The sequence below is a fragment of the Mytilus edulis genome, chromosome 2 (assembly GCF_963676685.1).
Source record: "Mytilus edulis chromosome 2, xbMytEdul2.2, whole genome shotgun sequence".
In the NCBI taxonomy this organism is placed as follows: domain Eukaryota; kingdom Metazoa; phylum Mollusca; class Bivalvia; order Mytilida; family Mytilidae; genus Mytilus; species Mytilus edulis.
The window spans coordinates 106,084,505-106,106,295 of NC_092345.1; the positions used below are offsets into that span (position 1 = coordinate 106,084,505).

General features: G+C 32.8%; 2 protein-coding genes across 3 annotated transcripts in view; one reads left to right on the forward strand and one right to left on the reverse strand.

Moving 5' to 3' along the window:
* Positions 1-6,881, forward strand: LOC139513836 (protein starmaker-like). 2 transcript variants are annotated; one of them, XM_071302680.1, is made up of 3 exons: positions 1-41; positions 3,828-4,340; positions 5,236-6,881. In XM_071302680.1, exons 2-3 carry the CDS (start codon positions 3,840-3,842, stop codon positions 5,863-5,865), a joined length of 1,131 nt encoding a protein of 376 aa, XP_071158781.1. In that variant the 5' UTR covers positions 1-41; positions 3,828-3,839; the 3' UTR covers positions 5,866-6,881. The 2 variants fall into 2 exon arrangements, with proteins under 2 accessions (XP_071158781.1, XP_071158780.1); XM_071302679.1 differs by lacking the exon at positions 1-41 and having other exon boundaries at positions 3,758-4,340.
* The window catches only part of LOC139513835 (calpain-9-like), a 24,884-nt gene continuing 9,802 nt past the window's right edge, over positions 6,710-21,791 (reverse strand). The window contains exons 6-17 of the mRNA XM_071302678.1: positions 20,671-20,851; positions 17,741-17,806; positions 17,105-17,178; positions 15,373-15,536; positions 12,907-13,008; positions 12,297-12,397; positions 10,586-10,785; positions 9,193-9,266; positions 8,789-8,899; positions 8,056-8,129; positions 7,510-7,739; positions 6,710-6,849 (exon numbers count right to left, since the gene is read on the reverse strand). Coding sequence (XP_071158779.1) covers positions 6,834-6,849; positions 7,510-7,739; positions 8,056-8,129; positions 8,789-8,899; positions 9,193-9,266; positions 10,586-10,785; positions 12,297-12,397; positions 12,907-13,008; positions 15,373-15,536; positions 17,105-17,178; positions 17,741-17,806; positions 20,671-20,851 — 1,393 coding nt within the window. The 3' untranslated portion in view covers positions 6,710-6,833. The remainder of the gene's footprint in view (positions 6,850-7,509; positions 7,740-8,055; positions 8,130-8,788; positions 8,900-9,192; positions 9,267-10,585; positions 10,786-12,296; positions 12,398-12,906; positions 13,009-15,372; positions 15,537-17,104; positions 17,179-17,740; positions 17,807-20,670; positions 20,852-21,791) is intronic.

The following is a 21,791-nucleotide window of genomic DNA, read 5'->3' on the forward strand; positions in this document are numbered from 1 at the left end:
CTCAATTATTAGGTAAACCTTTATAACATTAGCAAGAGAAGGTAGGATTTTATATTTTACAACCACACAAGTAGAAAAAAACGTGAATTTTTGAATCTTTTTAAAAAAGTAAAGTAATAGGATAGCTTTAAAATTAATTTACAAAATTCAGATAATACCCTATATGTATACATTTTCAATATAACCTCTGTTGTAATGTTTTCTATTCGTGTTACACAATCAACAATGAATTAATCTGTTTTTTTAATGAAGTAACTTGTTTCACTACTTTCGATTTTATGAAACCGTAAGTTTTGATACAACATGTACTACCTATACCAATAATACTAAGATGATGATATTATTGCAAATGAGACAACATAAATACCACAAGACAAAAGATTCCCCCAATAACTGGTGACCATATGGCCTACCAAAAAAGAGCCAAACCTACACATATACAGTGAAAAACAGAAAAACCGAACACCAAAGATAAATTCTAACGGAAATTCTCTCATCATATGACAAAACCTATCGAATGGAAAACAACTTTCATGTTCCTAATTCGGTACCTGTATTTATTAATAAAGAAAGTAGCGGATTAAACCTGATTTTATACCTACTTAAACCTCTCGCTTGTACATCATGACAGTCGCATAAAATTCCATCATATTAAAAACAAATTGTGAGCACAAGAAACATACTTTGAAATACTTGAAGTAAAGACAAGAGTAATATACCGCTGTTCAATAGTCAAAAATCGACTAAGCAAAAACAAATCCGGGTCACAAACCTAAATCGAGGGAAACACATCAACTATAAGAAGTAAACAACGGAACAACAAAACACTGTCAAAATGTCAGAAATTGTGATACAGCAGTCAACATTGTCTTATATTCTTAATTAATTTTAACACAAACAACTATGTCAGCATAGAAAAACAAAATGAAATATAGACACTCCATAGACAAAGCACATAAGCAAAAATGAAATATAAGAATACAAAGAATGAATATAGCACAATAACAAAGGCGGGATGTTTAAAATACCAAGTCGCGTCATAATGATATTACACATATGTTTCTGATGCGACGGTAGGGAACATTACACAATATGTTTGATTTCAGTAGTTTATGCCTTCGTTTGATTTCAGTACGTTTATGTCTTCGTTTGTGCTTGTATCTTCACTCATGACTGCACAAATAGTATGTTTATGCTGATGGCTGGTGTAGTTTGCTTTCCTCGGGTAACATTTACCTCCATTTTCACTACTCACCAAAAAGTCGATAACTAACTAAAACACCATAGCAAAAACATAATGCAAACAAAAAATAAACAACTATATTCCAAACACAACATAGAAACACAATGACTAAGCAACGTAAAAACAACAAAATAAAAGAGGGACGAAAGATACAAAAGGGACAGTCAAACTCATAAATCTAAAACAAACTGACAACGCCATGGCTAAAAATGAAAAAGACAAACAGAAAAACAATAGTACACATCACACAACATAGAAAACTAAAGAATAAACAACACGAACCCCACCAAAAACTAGGGGTGATCTCAGGTGCTCCGGAATGGTAAGCAGATCCTGCTCCACATGTGCCACCCGTCGTGTTGCTGATGTGATTACAAATCTGGTAAATAGTCTAATTCGATAGGTCACATTCATGAAAGGGAAGGGGATTGTAGTTACGACGTAAGGAACATATCCGATATCATTTGTGAAACGGTTATTCCATAACGGTCAACCGAGTTTGATATTAAATGTTCCTGAGGGGTAAGCACAAATGGCATTCGTCGTATTGCTTATATAAGTACACACTCGGTGGTAAGTGCTGTTTTCGAGAAAAGGTGGACTGGATAGTTGTTTCGACAATTGGAACATATTCATTGCCATCTGTGAATGATGCATACTCTCTCGTTGGTCCTATATCAGCACTATTGTCTCACTGACATTAATACGGAACACTATTGCATATGTCGCTGCATTAAATGTCACTCAGATTGGAAGTCAAAACTATTTTAATAACTGATATAATTTTTGTTTCTTTGTTACTTTATAGGAGCAAGCTTCTTCTTCTTCTTCTTCTTCTTCTTCTTCTTCTTCTTCTTCTTCTTCTTCTTCTTCTTCTTCTTCTTCTTCTTCTTCTTCTTCTCTTCTTCTTCTTCTTCTTCTTCTTCTTCTTCTTCTTCTTCTTCTTCTTCTTCTTCTTCTTCTTCTTCTTCTTCTTCTTCTTCGGAAATCCACCCTATTTGCAGGGTCACCGCATTAAAAATATCATAGTTTTAGATAATTTTCAAAAATGCGTATTTATTTATAAAATATCAAAAAATTTGTAAGGTTTAAATATGTAACTTTGTTTTAGTAAAACAAAAATAAAACGGATAAAAGGTAAAACTTGTATTTACACTGTACAGATTATCCTTTTAAAGTCACATTACTGAAATAGATGGTGTCCTTTCACTAAATAATTCAAATGTTGGTGATTTTGTTGAACGTATATATTTCATCGAAATTAGGTAATTGAATTAAGGATACAACAGATGCAGTTAAATTTACCTCCCATACAGAAACTGACAATAAAAAGTAAAATCACAAAAATACTGAACTCCGAGGAAAAGTCAAACCGGAAAGTCCCTAATCAAATGGTAAAATCAAACACACCGAAAAATGGCGTCTTCTTTCCTCACTGGTTTCGTGCGAATAAGACAAATTATCGATCTTGTACATGAACAAACATAAGAGTGGATCTGCACACCCTTCTCAAAAATAAACACAGATCATAATAATGTGACTTATTTTTTATGGAAAAGTTTGTTAGATTTTTATATGATCATGGGAAAGTCTTGTGTGGTTTATTAACTGAACGATACCTTTTACCCTTTTCATGAAAGTTAGTACATTGGTTGAATATTTCTTATGAGTATTTCTTGTTCTTTTTGTCCCGTTTGTGGCGACGAAATATGAAAAAAATGATAAGTTGTTGGCGGACACGACTTTCACTTAATGTTTTCAGAAATTAGAATAGTTAGAACATTCGAATTGTATATGGTTTATTATAAAACATGAAGTGATAGATGTTCAGATCAACGAATAATAAATAGCTTATAAAAATGCCTGTAATAAGTCAGGAATATGACAGTTCTTGTCCATTCATTTTTGATGTGTTTTGTCATTTGATTTTGCCCTGTGATTAGGGACTTTCCGATTTGATTTTCCTGAGTTCAGTACTTTTGTGATTTTACTTTTTATAGTCACATGACATATAACCTCATTTCAATTATTCAGCATCTTTAAAAAGAAAAAAGTTTTGATCTTCTTGATAATGTTGTGATCTGTTTTTCAGTTCTTACGAATATATGTCATTTGCATTAAAAGCTTAGAGTCACTGTGTGGTTCATATATCTGCCTGTAAAAAGGCAGCTCACATTGTCTGACATCGTTTGCTGATAAATCACTAACGTAAATATGGAGTGGACGTCAATCAGATAGTGGACTACCGAAGTAAAAACATGTATGAGATCAGTACTTCAATGAACATATGCTGAGTAACTATACAGGGCAAATTCAAAATGGGGATGTTAACTTTTCTAATTACCGAATGCAAGTTGTAGGTTTCTGAATAAACAAGAAGCATAGGCTCAACTGGAACAAGTAGTTGAAAGCCGAATTACCATTTTTATATTCATACGCAACTAATCATTTAAAAATTATTAATTATAGAAAATAAGTAAAATTTCTAAACCACAAACATACATGTTGTATTTTCAATATTTAAATATGTATCGGTTCCCTCAACACTCATTATAATTTAAAACTTCATATTTTTTTTTCATAGATAAACTTCATAATGGGATGTGCATCGTCAGCTGACACAGGGACAGAATTTATACAGTTCGAAAAGAAGAAACCTTTAAATAATGACAATGCGGTGGTTATTACTCCCCGACCGTCGTCCATTCATAAAAATGACCAAGACGATACAATAATGAAGACAACATCAGAGAATTCAGACTTTTCTCTATCGCCATCTAGCGACCATAGTGAACGAGAAGATGCTATAATGAAGACAAAAACAGAGAATTTTAACCCATCGCCTAATGACCAGAAAGATAAATCAGACACAATGCTTAAGTCAGATAAATCAGACATGTCTGAACATAATAGACCAAAATCCCAATATATAGATGACGGAACAAATAAAAAGCAAGATGACGAACGACCTCAGTCATTTCACCAAAATGATTCAGATCAAAAATCTCCAGACCAGGGAGTAGCACAGTCAAGAGAATCTAGTGGACGTACGAAAGATGTGATGATTGTAAATACTACGAGTAATAAAGAGAAGGAGGTACTATATATTGCTTATCTTTGAATAGTTAATATCGTGTATAAAGTATGAAGAAGCAGACGTTAAGATGAATTAATAGTAATTAACGTATTTTACACAACAGCCTCGGGGGGGGGGGGGGGGGGGGTAGGGGACGGGGAGGAAATCTCACTAGCAGTGGCATCAACCCAGTGGTTTATGGAGAAATGTTGTTTGTTGTCTTTATATAGATATAAGATGATGTTGAATGAGTGCCAAGGAAACAACCCTCCATCCAAGTCACAAAGTAAACCATTATAGGTCAAAGTACGGTCTTCAACACAGATCCTATGCTCACATCGAACAGCATGCTATAAAAGCCCCCCAAAATCACTAGTGTAAAACCATTCAAACGGAAAAACCAACCGTATTATCTATATACAAAACGAGAAACATCTATGAACAACATCAACAAACGACAACTACTGAACATAAGTTTTTTTTTTGACAAATTTTACAACTTGTGTTTTAAAATGGTCTTGGATAAAGTCTCCACATACAAGTGAGAGGATAAGCGCTATAAAACCAAGTTCAATCCATCACTTTCTACATTGAAAAAATCCTGTAACAAGTCAGGAATATGATGGTTGTTGTCCATTTGTTTGATGTATTTTGGGTCCTCAGTGCTCTAGATCTTCAACTTTGCACTTATTTGGCTTTATAACTATTTTGATCTGAGCTTCATTAAATCATAATCCTGGTACCTTTGATAACTATTATTATTTGATTTTTAGGGACTTTCCGTTTTGAATTTTTCTCGGAGTTCAGTATTTTTGTGATTTGACTTTTATAATCTTTATAATAATGAATAATAGGAGACGGATGTGTTGTAACCATACCTTGCTTACATGTTATATCAACTTTATTTTTTCTATAGCGAAAATCTTCCTTTTCCTCATCGTCATCTGAAGATGAAGGTGAATCAGACGATGATACGAGAGACTCGGATACAAGACTACTTGCAACTAAGGATTCTGAAACCAGATTCACCGAAACTAACGATCATGATGATAACCGAGACTCGCAAATGAACGGTTATACTCCAATAGGATCGGAAACCAATGATCATAAGACACCAGATTCCGAAACGAATGAACGAGAAATGAATGATGACGGTGTTTTAAAAACAAGAGATGTAGAAAAAGACGAAACAGACGCCAATTTAAATAATGTGGGAACGGAAGAACTGACAAAACCTGTTGAAATCAACGAAACGACAGAAAGTATCCAACCAGAAGAAAAACATTCGAGTGAAGAAGGTGCAGCAAATGACATTTTAACAAAGAGCGAGGAAATCGAAAGAACAAATGCTATAGAAGGAGAAAGTGTTGTTGATACTGAAATAAAAGCGGAAACAAATGATACAAGCTCCACGGAGAAGCGCGACAATGGATCGTCTGAAAATGGTCTTATTAGTTCAAAAGAAGTTGATTCAATTGAAAATAACTCTGAAAAGTCACCACAAGAAATTGACCATACGGAAGAGGAGGATATGCCTTTCACTTAAAACGCAAATGTATCACACGTAATACGATACCTATAACTGTTTTATACTCATACATATAGAATGATAGTCGAAGGAATAATGATACAATTTGTTTCACTGTACAACATCATCGGAATTAAAGTACAGTAACATTTAGTGAATTTGTGCTTTCAATAATAACTTTTTATAAGTATAAATATATATATCACTTTCACTTGATGAACTATTTGTCGAAGAGAAAACACAGAATATACATATACAAAGAAACAGCTGTGTAAAAAACTACATATTCCTAGCTCTTTTAATATATAACATTAATTTATGATACAGTGACATTATGGTAGATATGGAGTCAAAATTAAGAACAATAGAAATAAATCATATTTTGCCAAACATGTAGTTTATATGATGATGTTTGAAAAAAAATACTACGAAAGATTTGAGTCACGAAGCTTTTCTGAAAGCTATTAGTTGTGCAACATTGTGGTATGGATTATTCATGTAAAGCCGCTTTGTGTGAATAGAAAAAACTTACAAATATACTTTTAAAGTAAAGTAAGTAAAGTTAGCTTTTATCATTTTTGAAAATAATAAAAAGAGGTTTATCGTTATCAATATATTGCTACATATAAAATTAGGAAAATATGCTGTTTATTCCAAGTTATCTGCTTCTATATAACAAAGATTCAAAATTTGGATTCGATGATAAATTTTTTTTTTTGTGCCAATTGTATTTTCGAAAGAGATTTTATCTAAAAGAAAATATCAAATAGTAATTACATTTTTTTCCCTTTCAAAATATTTAAAGATTTCTTTGTGTATTTAAAGTATAACATTTGTAACCTGTTTATTGATAAAATTTTGATGATTACACTGTTTGTATCTTTATAACATTCCTATTTCCACATTCATTCAACAATATCTTTATATTTCAGTATTTATTCCAAGACTTGTTTATCTATTAAACAAAGGTATTCTTTCATCTCCTGTTATATGTGTGCTGATCTGGAATAAAAATTAAAAACAAAAGCTACTGTTTATATTGGTCCATCTTTCACTAAGTGTATCCGTGCTATGCTTATGCTTTTGAGGTTAATTAATTTCCCTTTGTAGTGGGACGCATGTGATTAGTTACTTTGAAATTCTTTATTTACATCTATCCCGTTGACCGTTACGTTTATATTTGGCATGCAGCATTTAGAAAACAAGGGATAGATATCTGAACGCTTAGTACCGTGTTTTTCATTCACGAAAATAGTTGCGAATGCTAAATTGATGTAAAGATCAAATGATAAGTTGTCTTTTACTTTTTAGGGCACTGCCATTATTATACTTATCACTGGATTTGAACTAACATGAACATCACGACGGGTGCCACATGTGGAGTAAAATTTGCATACACTCTGGTACACACAGTTGTTGGCGAGTTTCGTGTTACGCAGCATTTAGTGTTCTCTGTTCTGTTTTGTACACTGTTATTTTTATTGTGGTATTTTTGTGGGTTTTTTTCAATGACATTTTCAGATTGTTTTTGATATGTCTCTTTGGTATCATTTGTCTCTCTCTTACTGTACTTACTAACAATTTATTTGTTCATTAGTGTCTTTGTAATGCACATTGTGTTGTTCATGGTATAACCATTTAATGACTTGTATGATAACCTACTTTATTCCAATTGGACATTCTGAATAAATTGCCACAGAAAAATCGTTTTCATCCTCTTCACTATTACAGTGAATAAGTAGTAAATATGTTCCCGGTTTTACTGTGTAACATGTGTCTACAGAAGTTCCGAATTGGAAAGGCCCATCACCACCTTCACTGTCTCTCATAGCATTGTTGTAGTTGTCATTTAACCAGTCGCAATCAGCCGGGAAACCCATACCTCGAGGAGCCTGTAAATTCAAGCATGTACTTATATCTCTTTAAAAACGGAAGACATCTTCCCTTTTAAATCTAAAACACAGTTTTCTGATACTTTTCTTTTGCGCAATATATACTTGATGTTGTTCATGTAAACTTATATTAAATCTTGCTATATGATATGATACTTTCCTCTTTACTGCATCTCATTTTTGATGTGTTGATCGCATATTGTTAATGTAAAATAGTGTTTTCAATGCTTTATGTATATTTGGCATGTCCGATATCATTTTTCCTAAATAATAAAACATAAATATTTACTTGAAACGATTCAAAAGATTCACTTACTTCAAATAATTTGATACCAAGTGCAAATCCATCTTCCTTTTCTGGTTGCATTACTTCAACCCTAAATGTTTGTTCTGAAATAGATTAACATTAATGATAAAGGAAAACGTGTTCATCATTTGGTCTTTATCAATAAAAGAGGGACAAAAGATACCAAAGGGACAGTCAAACTCATAAATCTAAAACAACTGACAACGCAATGGCTAAAATGTAAAATATGTCATCGTTTCCTATAATTTCATTGACATTTTATGTAGAAAATAAAGTCCTGTAAAATCGAAACACTCGTCTAGGAGACTACATTAAAGGGATGTTATCTTCATGCTTTTTTCTATAAAAACTCATAAACTATAGTCTTTCGTCTCTATTTAAACTAGTTATAATCCAACTGTCTATGTTTTTACTTGTTATGTATTTATGTTTAATACTTGAAGCAGTTTGTTTGACTACTTGTTAAGTATACATACATATGTAACGATTTTTCCTAACCTTAAGTGAGTGTCGCGTGGCATGATATTTCCCCCAAACCACTGTAATTGATAAAACCACATCGATCACAATAATAAATCATTCAATTACCGATAACGAACAATAGGTATCGTTTTTTCTTTTTTATGTAATGTCATTTTCATTTACCTAGACACGCATTTCCTCTTATGGGCATTGATTTTCAGTAGATACTGAGGCTTGTTTGCAACCATTCGCACACTATCTCATTACTATCTGTTCTTACCTTCATTAACTTTGAGTTGAAACTGGGGGTTATTTGCAAACTCTTCACTCGCTATGGTTCCACCAGCATTAACACCAGTTTTAAATGCACCAAATGAACATTTGGTACATTCTGAAAAGTATATATCTTTATAGAATTTTGTATGAAACAACAAAATACATTTTAAGCAAAGATAGAAAAGATGTCTTATGAAACGCTGATTTTCAATATATTAGCTATAAGCACTTGTATGTACCTGTTCAAATGTTTTATTTAGGTCTGTGTACAATTTTGCTTCTATGGCAAAGTTTCAACACAGAATTTGTTTATTTTGTTTGTATGAATGCTATATATATATATATATATATAAATAGAATGGTTTAGGAAACAACAAAATACATTTTTAGCAAAGATAGAAAACTTACTAAAACGGGAATTTTCATCTGGTTCGTCGCCATTTCTACCCTTGCCTGTCATTATTGTAATGTTGTCTACTTCACTGAAATTCAATGATTGCATTTATCAATACCCTCAGAGTCAATACCAAGTCAGATATGATATAAAACAGGGCCTATAAAACAATGACTCAATGAATGAATGTCAGGGACAGATAGTCCGCTAACAGCGGTATCGACCTGTGCTGTCAAAAAAATTAAACGTAATGAAATTTCATATGACTAAAAATAAAACATGATAATCATTTAAATTCAATGATAGTTCCAACCAATAACATTACAGATAGTGTATCAATTTAATTACATTTTGAAAACAAAACGGATTAGCAAAAACACTTTATAATAAGGTAAAAACCATTTTATTTATGTTTACAACATTAAAATATGAATTTAAATGTGACGACATCTGGTCTAGTTATGAAAAGGGAGGGGCGGGTTTGTGGTAACATAATACTGGTTTATTGAACTCATATAGTCTTCATCTACTAAGCATATCAATCTGGCATGTTACTCTTCTTTGTTTGGTCATGTTTTCTGTCGAAATCGCATGTTGGTGGTTGGCTAGACAGGAGCAAAGCAAAAAGGAAACCTAGAGTATAGACAGAACTAACAGGAAAAGATCTCAGTGTATGGAAAAATTTCTTGTACAGCGTTGTGATGAGAAAAGCAACGCATATATCTTACTGTCCAATAGTCAATGACATGGAGAGAGCCACCGGTCTTCATTATTTTGCAAACGTCACATACAGGAAAAGAGCCATACAAATACTTTACAGTATGAACAGCATGCCCATGAGAAGAGCGACATATATACATTATTATACAAACGTTTCTGACAGGAGAGTAACCACACATATACTTTATTATACAGACATCACCGACAGGAGGAGAAGAACCACAAAGATACGATAAAGTATGGGCAGCATTGTCATTAGACGTGTCCCACATTTACAGTATTGTATAAACCTCACTGACAGAAGAGTCACAAAAATACTTTATTGTATCAACTGCATTGACATGATAAGAGACACACACATACCTTATTACAAAAACCAGGAGAAAAGCTGCAAAGAAAACTTTTTGTATAGAAAGCAATGACAGGAGAAAGTCAGAAAGTTACTTTATTGCATGGGGATCATTGTCAGGAGTACAGTATGTAAGATGCCTCACTGTATAGACAGTGATTGATGATATTGATCAAGGAAGACATCTTATTGTACAAATAAGATTGGTGAATATATATGATATACATAAATTGTAACTAAGAGCAGGCATAATGAGCTAGTGTAACTTTTCCTTACTAGTATATTTTTTGCTTGGAGCTTATGATGATATTCTAATTTGAATTTAGTATGAAACGTACTGAGGATTTGACACAGGAGCGGCGGTAAAACATCTTAGCAGGAACTCTTTTTCGTATCCAGCTTCCAATGTCGAGGGTATAGCAATATATGAACCTGGTTCAATATGGAATCTGTATGTATTTTGTACATTGCCCATGTATATGTTAGACTTGTCACCTAACAGTTCCAGGGAAACACAATGGTCGTTTTTGCCGAGAACCTAAAATATAAAAAAAACTTCCGAGGTCTTATACATTATTGGTATACATTTACCTTTACATTAAATCTTACTGAGAAGTTTCCAAATAGCTTCGCTAGATATATAAACACACAGTCATGTCCTATCTTATAATAGCCATTTATTAGAGAAGTTTGCTCTAACATAGTCAACTGCCATCAAGTTATTAAAAAAAAATAAGCATAAGAGACATTTTTTATGGACTTTTAATTATTTTGCTTATGCATTTAAAGTTTAGTACATATAATGGTTTGTTCTTTTTGTCTTATCACACTATAAATATATTATACAGTCAAAAATTAATATTTATCTTACCTCCTATACATTTCTAGGAATATGATTGGTTAAAAGCGACCTCGTGGAGACCGTGTATATTTGATGTTAGGTTAGTAGGGATGCGGGGCTTATTTCATACACGGTTAGTAGTGGTGTTACGTACATTTATATTCAATACTAGGTAAAAAAGGGAGGCGAGGCTTATTTCATACACGGTTAGAAGTGGTGTTACTTCCCTTTATACAAACAAAAATGTACTGAGAAAAAAATTATTGTCTTTGTCTATTAAATATGAAAATGTTTTATGAATTTTGGTCATGTGTTATGAGCAAATACATTGCTTGGCAAATCGTCATCACTGGCCATTTTTAGGTTTCTTACACCTGTCATTTATTGAATTTACTGTTTCGTTGTATTGTCTGTATGCTGTCAGAAGTAGTCCTGGAGCGAAAGCACAGGCCGAACCCTCTCTACCAGTAACGTAAAAGGCTGAGCTAGTGAGGTATAATGTCATGAGACAGAGTATGAAAGAAAAATACGGTTACACACGAAAACCCATATGGAATAGGGGAATACGGTTACGTTCTCACCCCATATGGAATGTACTGACCCCATATATACCGTAATAGGTCACTAGCACACTATATAACTAATAATGTTTCTCTAGATTAGCCAAACAAAAGGTTGGATAATTAAATAGATACACAATTATACTTTCCCCTCCCCCTTCACGAATGTGACCTACCGTTTTATTATAAGCTACACGATGGTTGACACATGTGGAGCAGGATCTGCTTACCCTTCCGGAGCACCTGATATCTTCTCCAGTGTTTGGTGGGGTTCGTGTTGTTTAGTCTTTAGTTTACTATTTTGTGATTAGGTGGGGTTCGTGTTGTTTAGTTTTTAGTTTACTATGTTGTGTATTGTGTCTGTGACACATGTGGCGCAGGATCTGCCTACCCTTCCGGAGCACCTGAGATTTTCTCCAGTGTTTGGTGGGGTTCGTGTTGTTTAGTCTTTAGTTTACTATGTTGTGTATTGTGTCGATTATTTGTCTTTTTGTCTTTTTCTTTTTTAGCCATGGCGTTGTCAGTTTATTTTCGATCTATGAGTTTGGTTATTCCTCTGGTATCTTTCGTCCCTCTTTTCTAGCGTTGTTAACATTATGCTCTACACTAAACACTTTATATGTATTGAGGACATACAAATACCAATACCTTGAATAGATCGCATCTGACTTCAGTAATATCATTCCTACTCTCCAATGTTCTTTGTACTATCTGAACAACAAGGGCAACTTTACCTTCATCGTCCATAGCTACAGATATAAATGCATATACAAGAACAACAAGACACTTAAAAGTACGTTGCAGCTTTTTAGCTGAACACAGAATTATTTTTAAAGCATAAATAAAGTAATAATATATGTTGATATTTATATGACTTCAGATACAGCCAACAATTTCGTTTTACTGAATACATTCATTTTGTTATATTGATATAAAAGATAAGTTTTTCAAATACTAAGGCTTTTCTACCTCAGGAATATATTACCTTATCTTTATTTGGCAAACCTTTTGGGAATTCTGGTCCTTTATGCTCTTCAACTTCGTACTTTATTTAGCTTTTCAACTTTTTTGGATGTGAGCGTCCCTGATGAGGCTTTTATAGACGAAACGCGCGTCTGGCGTAAATACAAAATTTAATACTTGTATCTATGATGAGTTTATTTCAATCATCTTCATATGCCTCTTTCAATCATCAATATTTGAAGACTTATAAGTAAACACTGTTGCTGTGGTTGAATCGTATAAAGCAAAAACATACCTTTATCACCGAGTGTAACACTGTAACATGGATTCTTTATTCGTTGTTCAGATCCGCCATTCTTTCCATCTCGCCAGTTTCCATATATACATGTAACGTAGTCTGAAAAATTAAAAGAAATTGCATAGAAAAAAATATTAATTTCATGTTTTAAAAGTCAAAGTGTATCTTGCAGCTTTTTATACGTATGTGTTTTGCTTCTTGTTTAATGTCATACAATGAACAATTTATTGTTCGACTCTATACCTATTGGTCTATGGGCAGTTGTTTCATTGACGATAAAACCACGTCTCTTTATAGTTATAATGATTACAAGAGATACAAAAGAATTGAACGAAATGTATAATTTTATTCAATAACGACTTTCTATACTATGTTAGTGAAGTATTAATGTGGACGGATTAAGCAAAAAAATGATGTTGTAAGTTGGTGTTTTTTTATATAAGAATCCCTAACGTCAATATACGAAATAATAAAAGGACAACAATGCTATATACCTTTTGTCTAATCCACAAATACATGAATGTTTTATTGCCACTGATATTCAATTTACTAAAAACTTTTTAAAAAACTACTGTAACGTGTAACCAGGCGTTTATATCTTAAACGAACGTTCCAGTAAATACTTGGATCCAAGTTGTCCACAAACAATACGTCAATACCGAAAACTATAACTATCTATATTATTCACAATGAACCAAAATATATACAGTAGCTCCTTGCCGATACAAAGTAACAATGAACAATAAAATCAATTATATATACACAAATATAATTACTAGTATAACACAGCCTGTTCTAATAGAACAATCTGTCCTATACGACAGTGCGGCGGGTACAGTACGTTACTACCAGACAGTGCGGACTGGAACAACTTGTCCTCCTAGTAGGACAGTCTGTAACTAACATACAGTGTGGGCTGGAACAACTTGACCTCCGGTGGGACAGTGTGTCACTAACAACTAATGTGGACTATTGCAGTCTGTTCTCCGAGTGAGACAGTCTTCTCTACCAACTTTCAATGTTAGACCAACTTGTACCCAGTACAAGTTGTTCCCAGTACAAGTTGTCCTCCTATCAATCTTACAGCTATGTAGCGTACTCACTATTGTAAGCCAGTCTTCTTCTGTAAGAACATCGACAGAACCCGAATTGTATTCCTCACCCACTTATATACTCTAGGGCGAATTCACTATTTAATGAATAGGGGTGTTCTCTAAATGTTCCCGATACCGAACACAAGAGTACCTCTCAAACACCCCCATACAAATGGACCCAACCATTGACTCTCCCGCCAAACATCTAAATCTACACAACGCTTCCTTCTACATGAAATATGAATATATAAAACAAGATTCTTCTTGTTTGTTACCTTAACAACCAATAAACATTACACTACTTTTAACCTTACATAGGTGTACAGTATGGCTGTAACTATCGACCAAACATTACTTAATATATGACAATACACAAATTGAGCGATGTATCAATGCTCTTCAACTTTGTATTTATTTGGCTTTTTTAACTATTTTGATCTGAGCGTCACTGATGAGTCTTATGTAGACGAAACGCGCGTCTGGCGTATAGAATTATAATCCTGGTACTTTTGATAACTATTTACACCACTGGGTCGATGCCACTGCTGGTGGACGTTTCGTCCCCGAGGGTATCACCAGCTCAGTAGTAAGCACTTCGGTGTTGACATGAATATCAATTATATGGTCATTTTTATAAATTTTCTGTTTACAAAACTTTGAATTTTTCGAAAAACTAAGGATTTTCTTACCTCAGGAGTAGATTACCTTAGCCGTATTTGGCACAACTTTTTGGAATTTTGGGTCCTCAATGCTCTTCAACTTTGTATTTATTTGGCTTTTTTAACTATTTTGATCTGAGCGTCACGAAACGCGCGTCTGGCGTATAGAATTATAATCCTGGTACTTTTGATAACTATTATAAAGCCTGTTGACAGACAAGAATTTCAAGGAACGAAAAACAAAAAAAAAAATCACCAAGCTATATGATTCGAGTAGCGTCTACACCCATTTTTTTTTTTATCATACTTTATAAAGTATTTGAATTAAAAATGGATATGTATGTAATCAAAATCTTGACTAGTTTCAAACGTCCTATGTCATATTGATTTCAATTTCCTTTGATTTATATGCGTTGAGAACCCTAGTGTTATCAAGTCCCATATTTAGTGTAATAAAGTGTGTTTTCGTTAATTGGTGTGGTATCCTTATAAAGTTATCACTTTTAAATCAATATAAAAATGTATTTTATAATTTCATATTGTTAATTATTTGAATTTACATATTCACCGTAATAGTATTCAGGTCATGTATTTTATGATTATACATTGTTTATTTTTTAATTTGCATATTCGGCCATGTGTTAGGGTCATTTATTTTGAGCCGACTAGTTAGTTGTTGTACAAGAGAAGTTATACTTGCGTTTTCTTACTTAGCATGTCAGGAAATCCATCTCTGTCAAAATCTGGTGTTAGATTACAAATGGTACAATCATCAAAGTATCGCAGAAAATCATTGATATCCATATAAAATTCTCCGTCGTCTTTTGAAGGGTGTGGGACACAGTCTAATGGGGCAGTTTTCCATTTAGGACTCCTAACAAAATTAAAATATATTCATTTAGTTAAATATTTGCCAATGATATTTATTCTTTTATTCTTTAGATTGTAGTGTATTTTGCAAAGTTCAATAGAATTTTATACATAGTACCACACTACACCACCAAATCAATAGAGATAAAGGCATCAACACCATAAAAAAATCAAACTTTTTAACATTTACAGCGGATTCCATTGAATGTGTAGCCAAAGGTGATATCTTTGGTTAGCTTGCTTGCTAGTTGAACCGTGAAGTCATTGTTCTACTTTAAGAATAGATTAGTCCGACAGAAAACCAATCTAACTGTCTGTTGGATTATACTACTTCAAAAGTATCTAACAATGACTTCACGGTTCAAAGATCGGTAGCACAAATTTTACATAGAATTATAGCTCCTTCTTTACGCGTTGTAAAGGTTTTTTAGTGACCAAAACAAATCAATGAAAGATTTGCAACACCTAACATCGAATGTTCAAACCATTAACAACATAAATTTGTGGAAAAGAAAAGAACAAAACTGTCAAATCTGAAGAATATGTGTGATGTCAATGAAATAAACCTAAATCTAAAATAAAAAATATTATACGCTTAGGTAATTTAAATTCTTAAATAATGAGTTAGTTTAACTTACAGAAAATAAGGTATAAAATAGTAAAATATACCGAACTCAAATGAAAATTAAAATTGGAAAGTCCTTTATCAAATTGCAAAATTAAAAGCTCATAAACATCAAACGAATGAAAAAAACCTGTCTTATTCTTGACTTGGAAATTTGAGTTCCCAGTACTTTGTACTGGTTTGGCTGTAAAACTATTTTGTTCTGAGTCAAAATTCCTTTTACTTCACATGTTATGTTTTTTATTAGCAAAGTCATTTTAGTTTGAGCTAGGACTAAACAGCAAAATAAGGTTTTACACTTTAAATTAAACTTTAAATACTCTGAAGGCGCACAGAAAAGACTGTGCACAACTACATAGTTGTTAACAAAAAGACTGTACATAAGGTTAAATGAATAAATAAATACATGTTTAAATTTGCGTTCTGTTCTTTAGCGATTTCTTATTATATTAAGTTCTAACGATATTTAAATTTCGTTCATTTGAATAACATTTTCGGTATTCCCTCTTTATCAGGCCTCTAAACAGCAACATATAATGCTATGAATATGGATTCGTTACCAGTAAAAATCCGTGTAATACATTAAATCATAAAGATTAATTCAATATTAATTGAAAATAAAGTAATAGGTAATCAAAGGGAGTAGAGTAATTATGTACATTGTTTTAACTTATATATGAAATTGATGTCAATCATATATTGATATAAACATCTAGAGACCCCTCATCTAGACAGACACATGAGCTAGAATTCCCCAGATTCCCGAATGATATTATGACTTCAATATGTACGAATATATGGGGCAAAACGAGCGAATGAGGTGCGTCCCTTAATAACATGAACAAGTATTTTGTATAATCAATCGGAGGGAATCTAGAGACTATCCCGTTTGAACAGCCCTTTATAATAAATGTTTTGTGTTCGTCACCAGAAAGGAAATTAAATACCTATCACTCCATGGGCCGTTCCATTCACCGTTGCCCCAGGGATTTCTTAATCTTAATAACTTGGCTTCACCTACCTACAAATTAAAAAAGTTATCATTTAGAAATTTTTATTATTATTATTGTTTTATATTTTTATTGATCGTTTTGGTGTTAAATCTTGAAAATACCAGAGACGTCTGAAAAAAATGAATATAAAGCATTTTTCACTTGTATATAAAAATCAAACAAAATTTGGAAATATTATATCAGCTAATTAATTCTGCTTGTAAATTAAGTGTTTCTGTACCAATGTAAAGTATCCACGATTCAGGTTTACTTATAAATATTTCAAGTTTTTTAATATTTTAAAACCATTTTCTTAAAATGCTGTACACTTAGTATTTTAGAACACACCCAGTTTTTGGTGGTGTTCGTGTTCTTATTCTTTAGTTTTCTATGTTATGTTTATTTTACCATTGTTTGTCTGTCTGTCTTCTTTTTTCAAGCCATTGCGTCATTTCCGACTCATGAGTTTGAATGTTCTCTGGTATCTTTCGCTGCATTTTAAGTAAATAGTTAAGATTGTGCTATTTAGTATAGCAGTCTTATAAAAAAAAACAGGTTCTTCGTTTTGTCTGTAAATGAAAATAAACTTACAATAAAAGCTCCGTTTATGGAATAAGCATGACCTCCTACCAATCCACGTTTACCATCGTTTTTATCCTACAAAAATCATAGAATCAGAAAAATACCGAACCCCGAGTAAAACTTTTAAATACATTGGCAAAATAAAAAGCTCAAAAACATTAATATAAATCAATTGCTTTTAAAAAGCAATTGTAAACGGTCTTTCCCCCTTTGAAACATAGATTGATGGGGGGGGGGGGGTGTTTGTTTTGTTTGTTTGTTTGTTTGTTTGTTTGTTTGTTTGTTTGTTTGTTTGTTTGTTTCTGTAAGGGGTCTATAGTATTGTGTTACCGGAGAAGTTTCATGTTTAGTTTGGAAAGTTTTTCTTTTATTTTAGGTCCAGCGCGCGCGCCAGATTGAGGAGATATCACGTGACGCGGGTATATAATAACGAAAACTTAGTCTTTTTATTTCTTTTTAGGTGGGGACGTTAAACAGACAACATCTATAGAGATGGAATGTACACAATGTAATTTCTTTTGTCATTGTAGGAAATTGACATTTTGATCACAGTTCACCAGCAGTGCATGTTTTGGATTTAATTGAACCGGTGGAACTTTAATACACATTTAACGATTATTTTCTTAAAATGTACATTTTTCAGCACCAGTTTGTAACACAGACTAGTATTTTAATCTAGGAGCGGACATTTTATTGTAGCATTTCACTGAGATTTACGGACCTAGCAAGCAATTTATACGGCATTGCAATTTTTTTTCTCTAGGAAAAGTCTTGAGAGATATCGGCACCACGTTGTTTTATGAACCTTTAGTACATGTATGCCCTGCTGACTGTAAATTTTGGGATCGATTGGACTTGTAGTTTCAGTGTTTAAGTGATAACAAGGAGGTGGATTTTTTTTTCAGAAGAGATGTAAGATCAATATTAAAAACCAATTGTTCAGAGAACCATTGATGGTCTTTCCACCAGTTAAGACCTTTTTTTATATGAAAATATTAAAATTTGGTTTTAAATGTCAATTTTAGCGTCAAATGACAGCTTATTGAACGCTTATTCCAAAAATATATGGTTTCTATACAAAAAGATATAAATAAGGGAGATAATTGTCTACTTCCGGTTCAAAATATGTTACTTCCGGTACTGTCTTATAGTTTACTTGAAGCTGATTCCAAAAATATATGGTTTTATATACTTTGACAATAATTTATTACAAAAATTAGCTACTTCCGGTTTACAAAATGTCACTTCCGGTGAACTTTTTCAACGTCATAGTGCTTGCAACCTAATGCAAAAAAGCTAATAGCTTTAACATGAATACATATGAGGTAAAAGCAAAGGTCAAAATCTAGAACGTTAAATTAACATATGACCTTGAGCTCAATTTCAAGGTCATAAACCAAGGACCTTAAATCAAAAGACTTTAGGTCTTTACTTTATATTGTTAATGAGTTATATTACCATACGACTGATATTAGATATAAAAGGGGGGAAAACTCGCATCAAATGTTTACGTATCCTTTCGACTCAAATTTATGTGTAACTACATGTCGCGACTAACAATTCTGTGAAAGTATTTTGTCGATATCTTATATGATTTCTGAAAAGAAGCGATAACAAGCCAAAATCAAAAATTTGAACATGACCTTGACCTTTGACCTTGACCTTATTTTCATACTTTTTGACCAAATGCCTCAAATCAAAAGACCCTAGGCCTTTATCACTTATGGTTTTCCAGTTACAAATTTATTTCACTTATTTCAATACAAAAGGGGAAATTACTCTCATATGGGGTCTTCGTAAAGCTTCGGTCAAAATAAAACGTAACATCCTCAGGATATAACGAGCAATTTGAAAAAATAAATTTGTCGCTTTCTTTTACGGTTGCGGAGGAGATCTGATAACAAGAAAAACAGTGTTTGGTGAGATAACTCTTACAAAGAAAAGTGTTAGGTTAAACAGGGTGAGTTTCAAAAGCGTATAGACTGTATGATCTCATATACAAAAAAACTAAGCGACATCTTTTGAAACATTTTTACACCGCAAGAAAAAAATTAGGCGGAAGAAAAAAAAAAGAAAAAAAAAAAAAAAAAATAATCAGAACAAAATCAATAGGTCTTTCCACACGGAAAGGTGGAAAGACCTAATAACGAATGGATAAAAACTGTCATATTCTTGATTTGATGCATGAGTTTTTTTTAGTTGAAAATGTTGAATTGACTCTGGTATTATAGCTAGCTAAATCTCTTATTATAGCACGATAGATGATCATATTTGATAAAATATCAACTGAACTTACACAAAGTAAATGTGTCGTTGATTGATTGTTTTTCTCGTCAACGTTTTTCGCTCACCTTACCCAATGAGCTAAGTGAACTTTCCTCATCATCACTTGGCGTCCTTCGTCAGTCATGGTCGTCCGTCGTCGTCGTCCTTTAGCTTTTACAACAATCCGCTCTTTTGAAACCGCTGGGACAAATTAACAAACTTGTCAACAATCATTAATGGGCTATCTGGTTTTGAAAATGTGTCCGATGACCCTCCCTGTCAATCAACATGGCCACCATGGCTAAATATATACATATAACACATCAATGTATCATGAAAGGCGCCTGTTAACAGCTGGAGACCACGTCCGCACGTGTTCACATTACAAAGTAAGACAACCTAATCAATATCATTTTCAACAATCTCCCCAGGAAAAATCTTACCCTATATATTAATTTGTGTGTGTGTCATAGAGTTTTTTTTATCATTGGAAGTATACTCTTATCTCACATTATTTACAGGTTAAAGCTTTTGAAATTGATTAAGATCTTTCTTTGATGTAATAAAAAATTATGAATTAAAAAAAAACGCAAATCTTTAATTTATAATTAACACATCACGGTCATGTCCTTTTAGACTAATTGTCTGAGATATTCTATGTTTAATTTCCATACCGGACAATTACATCCAACCATAGTAGTAGGGCATTGGAAAGCATTGTATAACCTTTGGAACAATCGTTTTGGAGACATCTTTTTCTCCGTGAAGTCGATCCTCTCGGCAACTCCTCCTGTTAAGTTCAAGTAGGAATCAGCTGTTAATCCCTCTGTTATTTCAACGTACGATCCATATAATCTGTTGATATGTACAATACTATAGTAATTCACAAAAAGCTTTTTACACAGAAAACTAACGGAAATATGTTTGATAAAGCGCACAAAATATTACCAATTCTTGTATTTAAATGATAATGTCTGTGTACTCAATCAGATTGAATTGAGAAGACAAACATACAAAGATTTTTACACCAAACAGTACCTGTTGTGTAGATATACCTGTTTGACACACCTGGAGGAAATATAAATAAAAGGAAAGGTTGGAAAGGTTAATGATAGTTATCAAAGGTTCCAGGATTATAAGTAAAAAAAAGTTATAAAGCCAAACTAGTACAAGATAAAATAGAGAATGGAAATGGGGAATGTGTCAAAGAGACAACAGTACAATAGTATATATTATTCGAAATACTAAGGACTTTCTTATCCCAGGCAAATATTACCTTAGCCGTATTTGGCACAATTTTTTGAATTGTGGGTCCTCATTGCTCTTCAACATTCTACTTGTTTGGCTTTTAACATTTTTGATCTGATCGTCACTGATGAGTCATATGTAGACGAAACGCGCGTCTGTCGAATTAAATTATAAACCTGGTACCTCCGATAACAATATACACTCCAAAAGACAAAAGGGGAACAGACGGTATCGATACAATACTTCAGAATATATAGTGTCAATTGCTATTGAATATACATGAATAGAAAGTTACTTGAAGAATTAAAATAATAGTAAAAAAACACCATTAAAAAGTCAAATCGCATTATGAGTCAGACTTATGCAAGGGGATCATAAGTTTCCAAATCAATTTCACAATTTATCCGATATACTACATCGATCAAATCCATGAGTTCCAGGAGTTGTGCGTGTCAATTCTCATTGGTTACAAATAATATAATATTAAAATAATTATGATAATCGTTCCTTTGGGATTTATTTTTGACGAGAGTTCAGAAAAATCCTT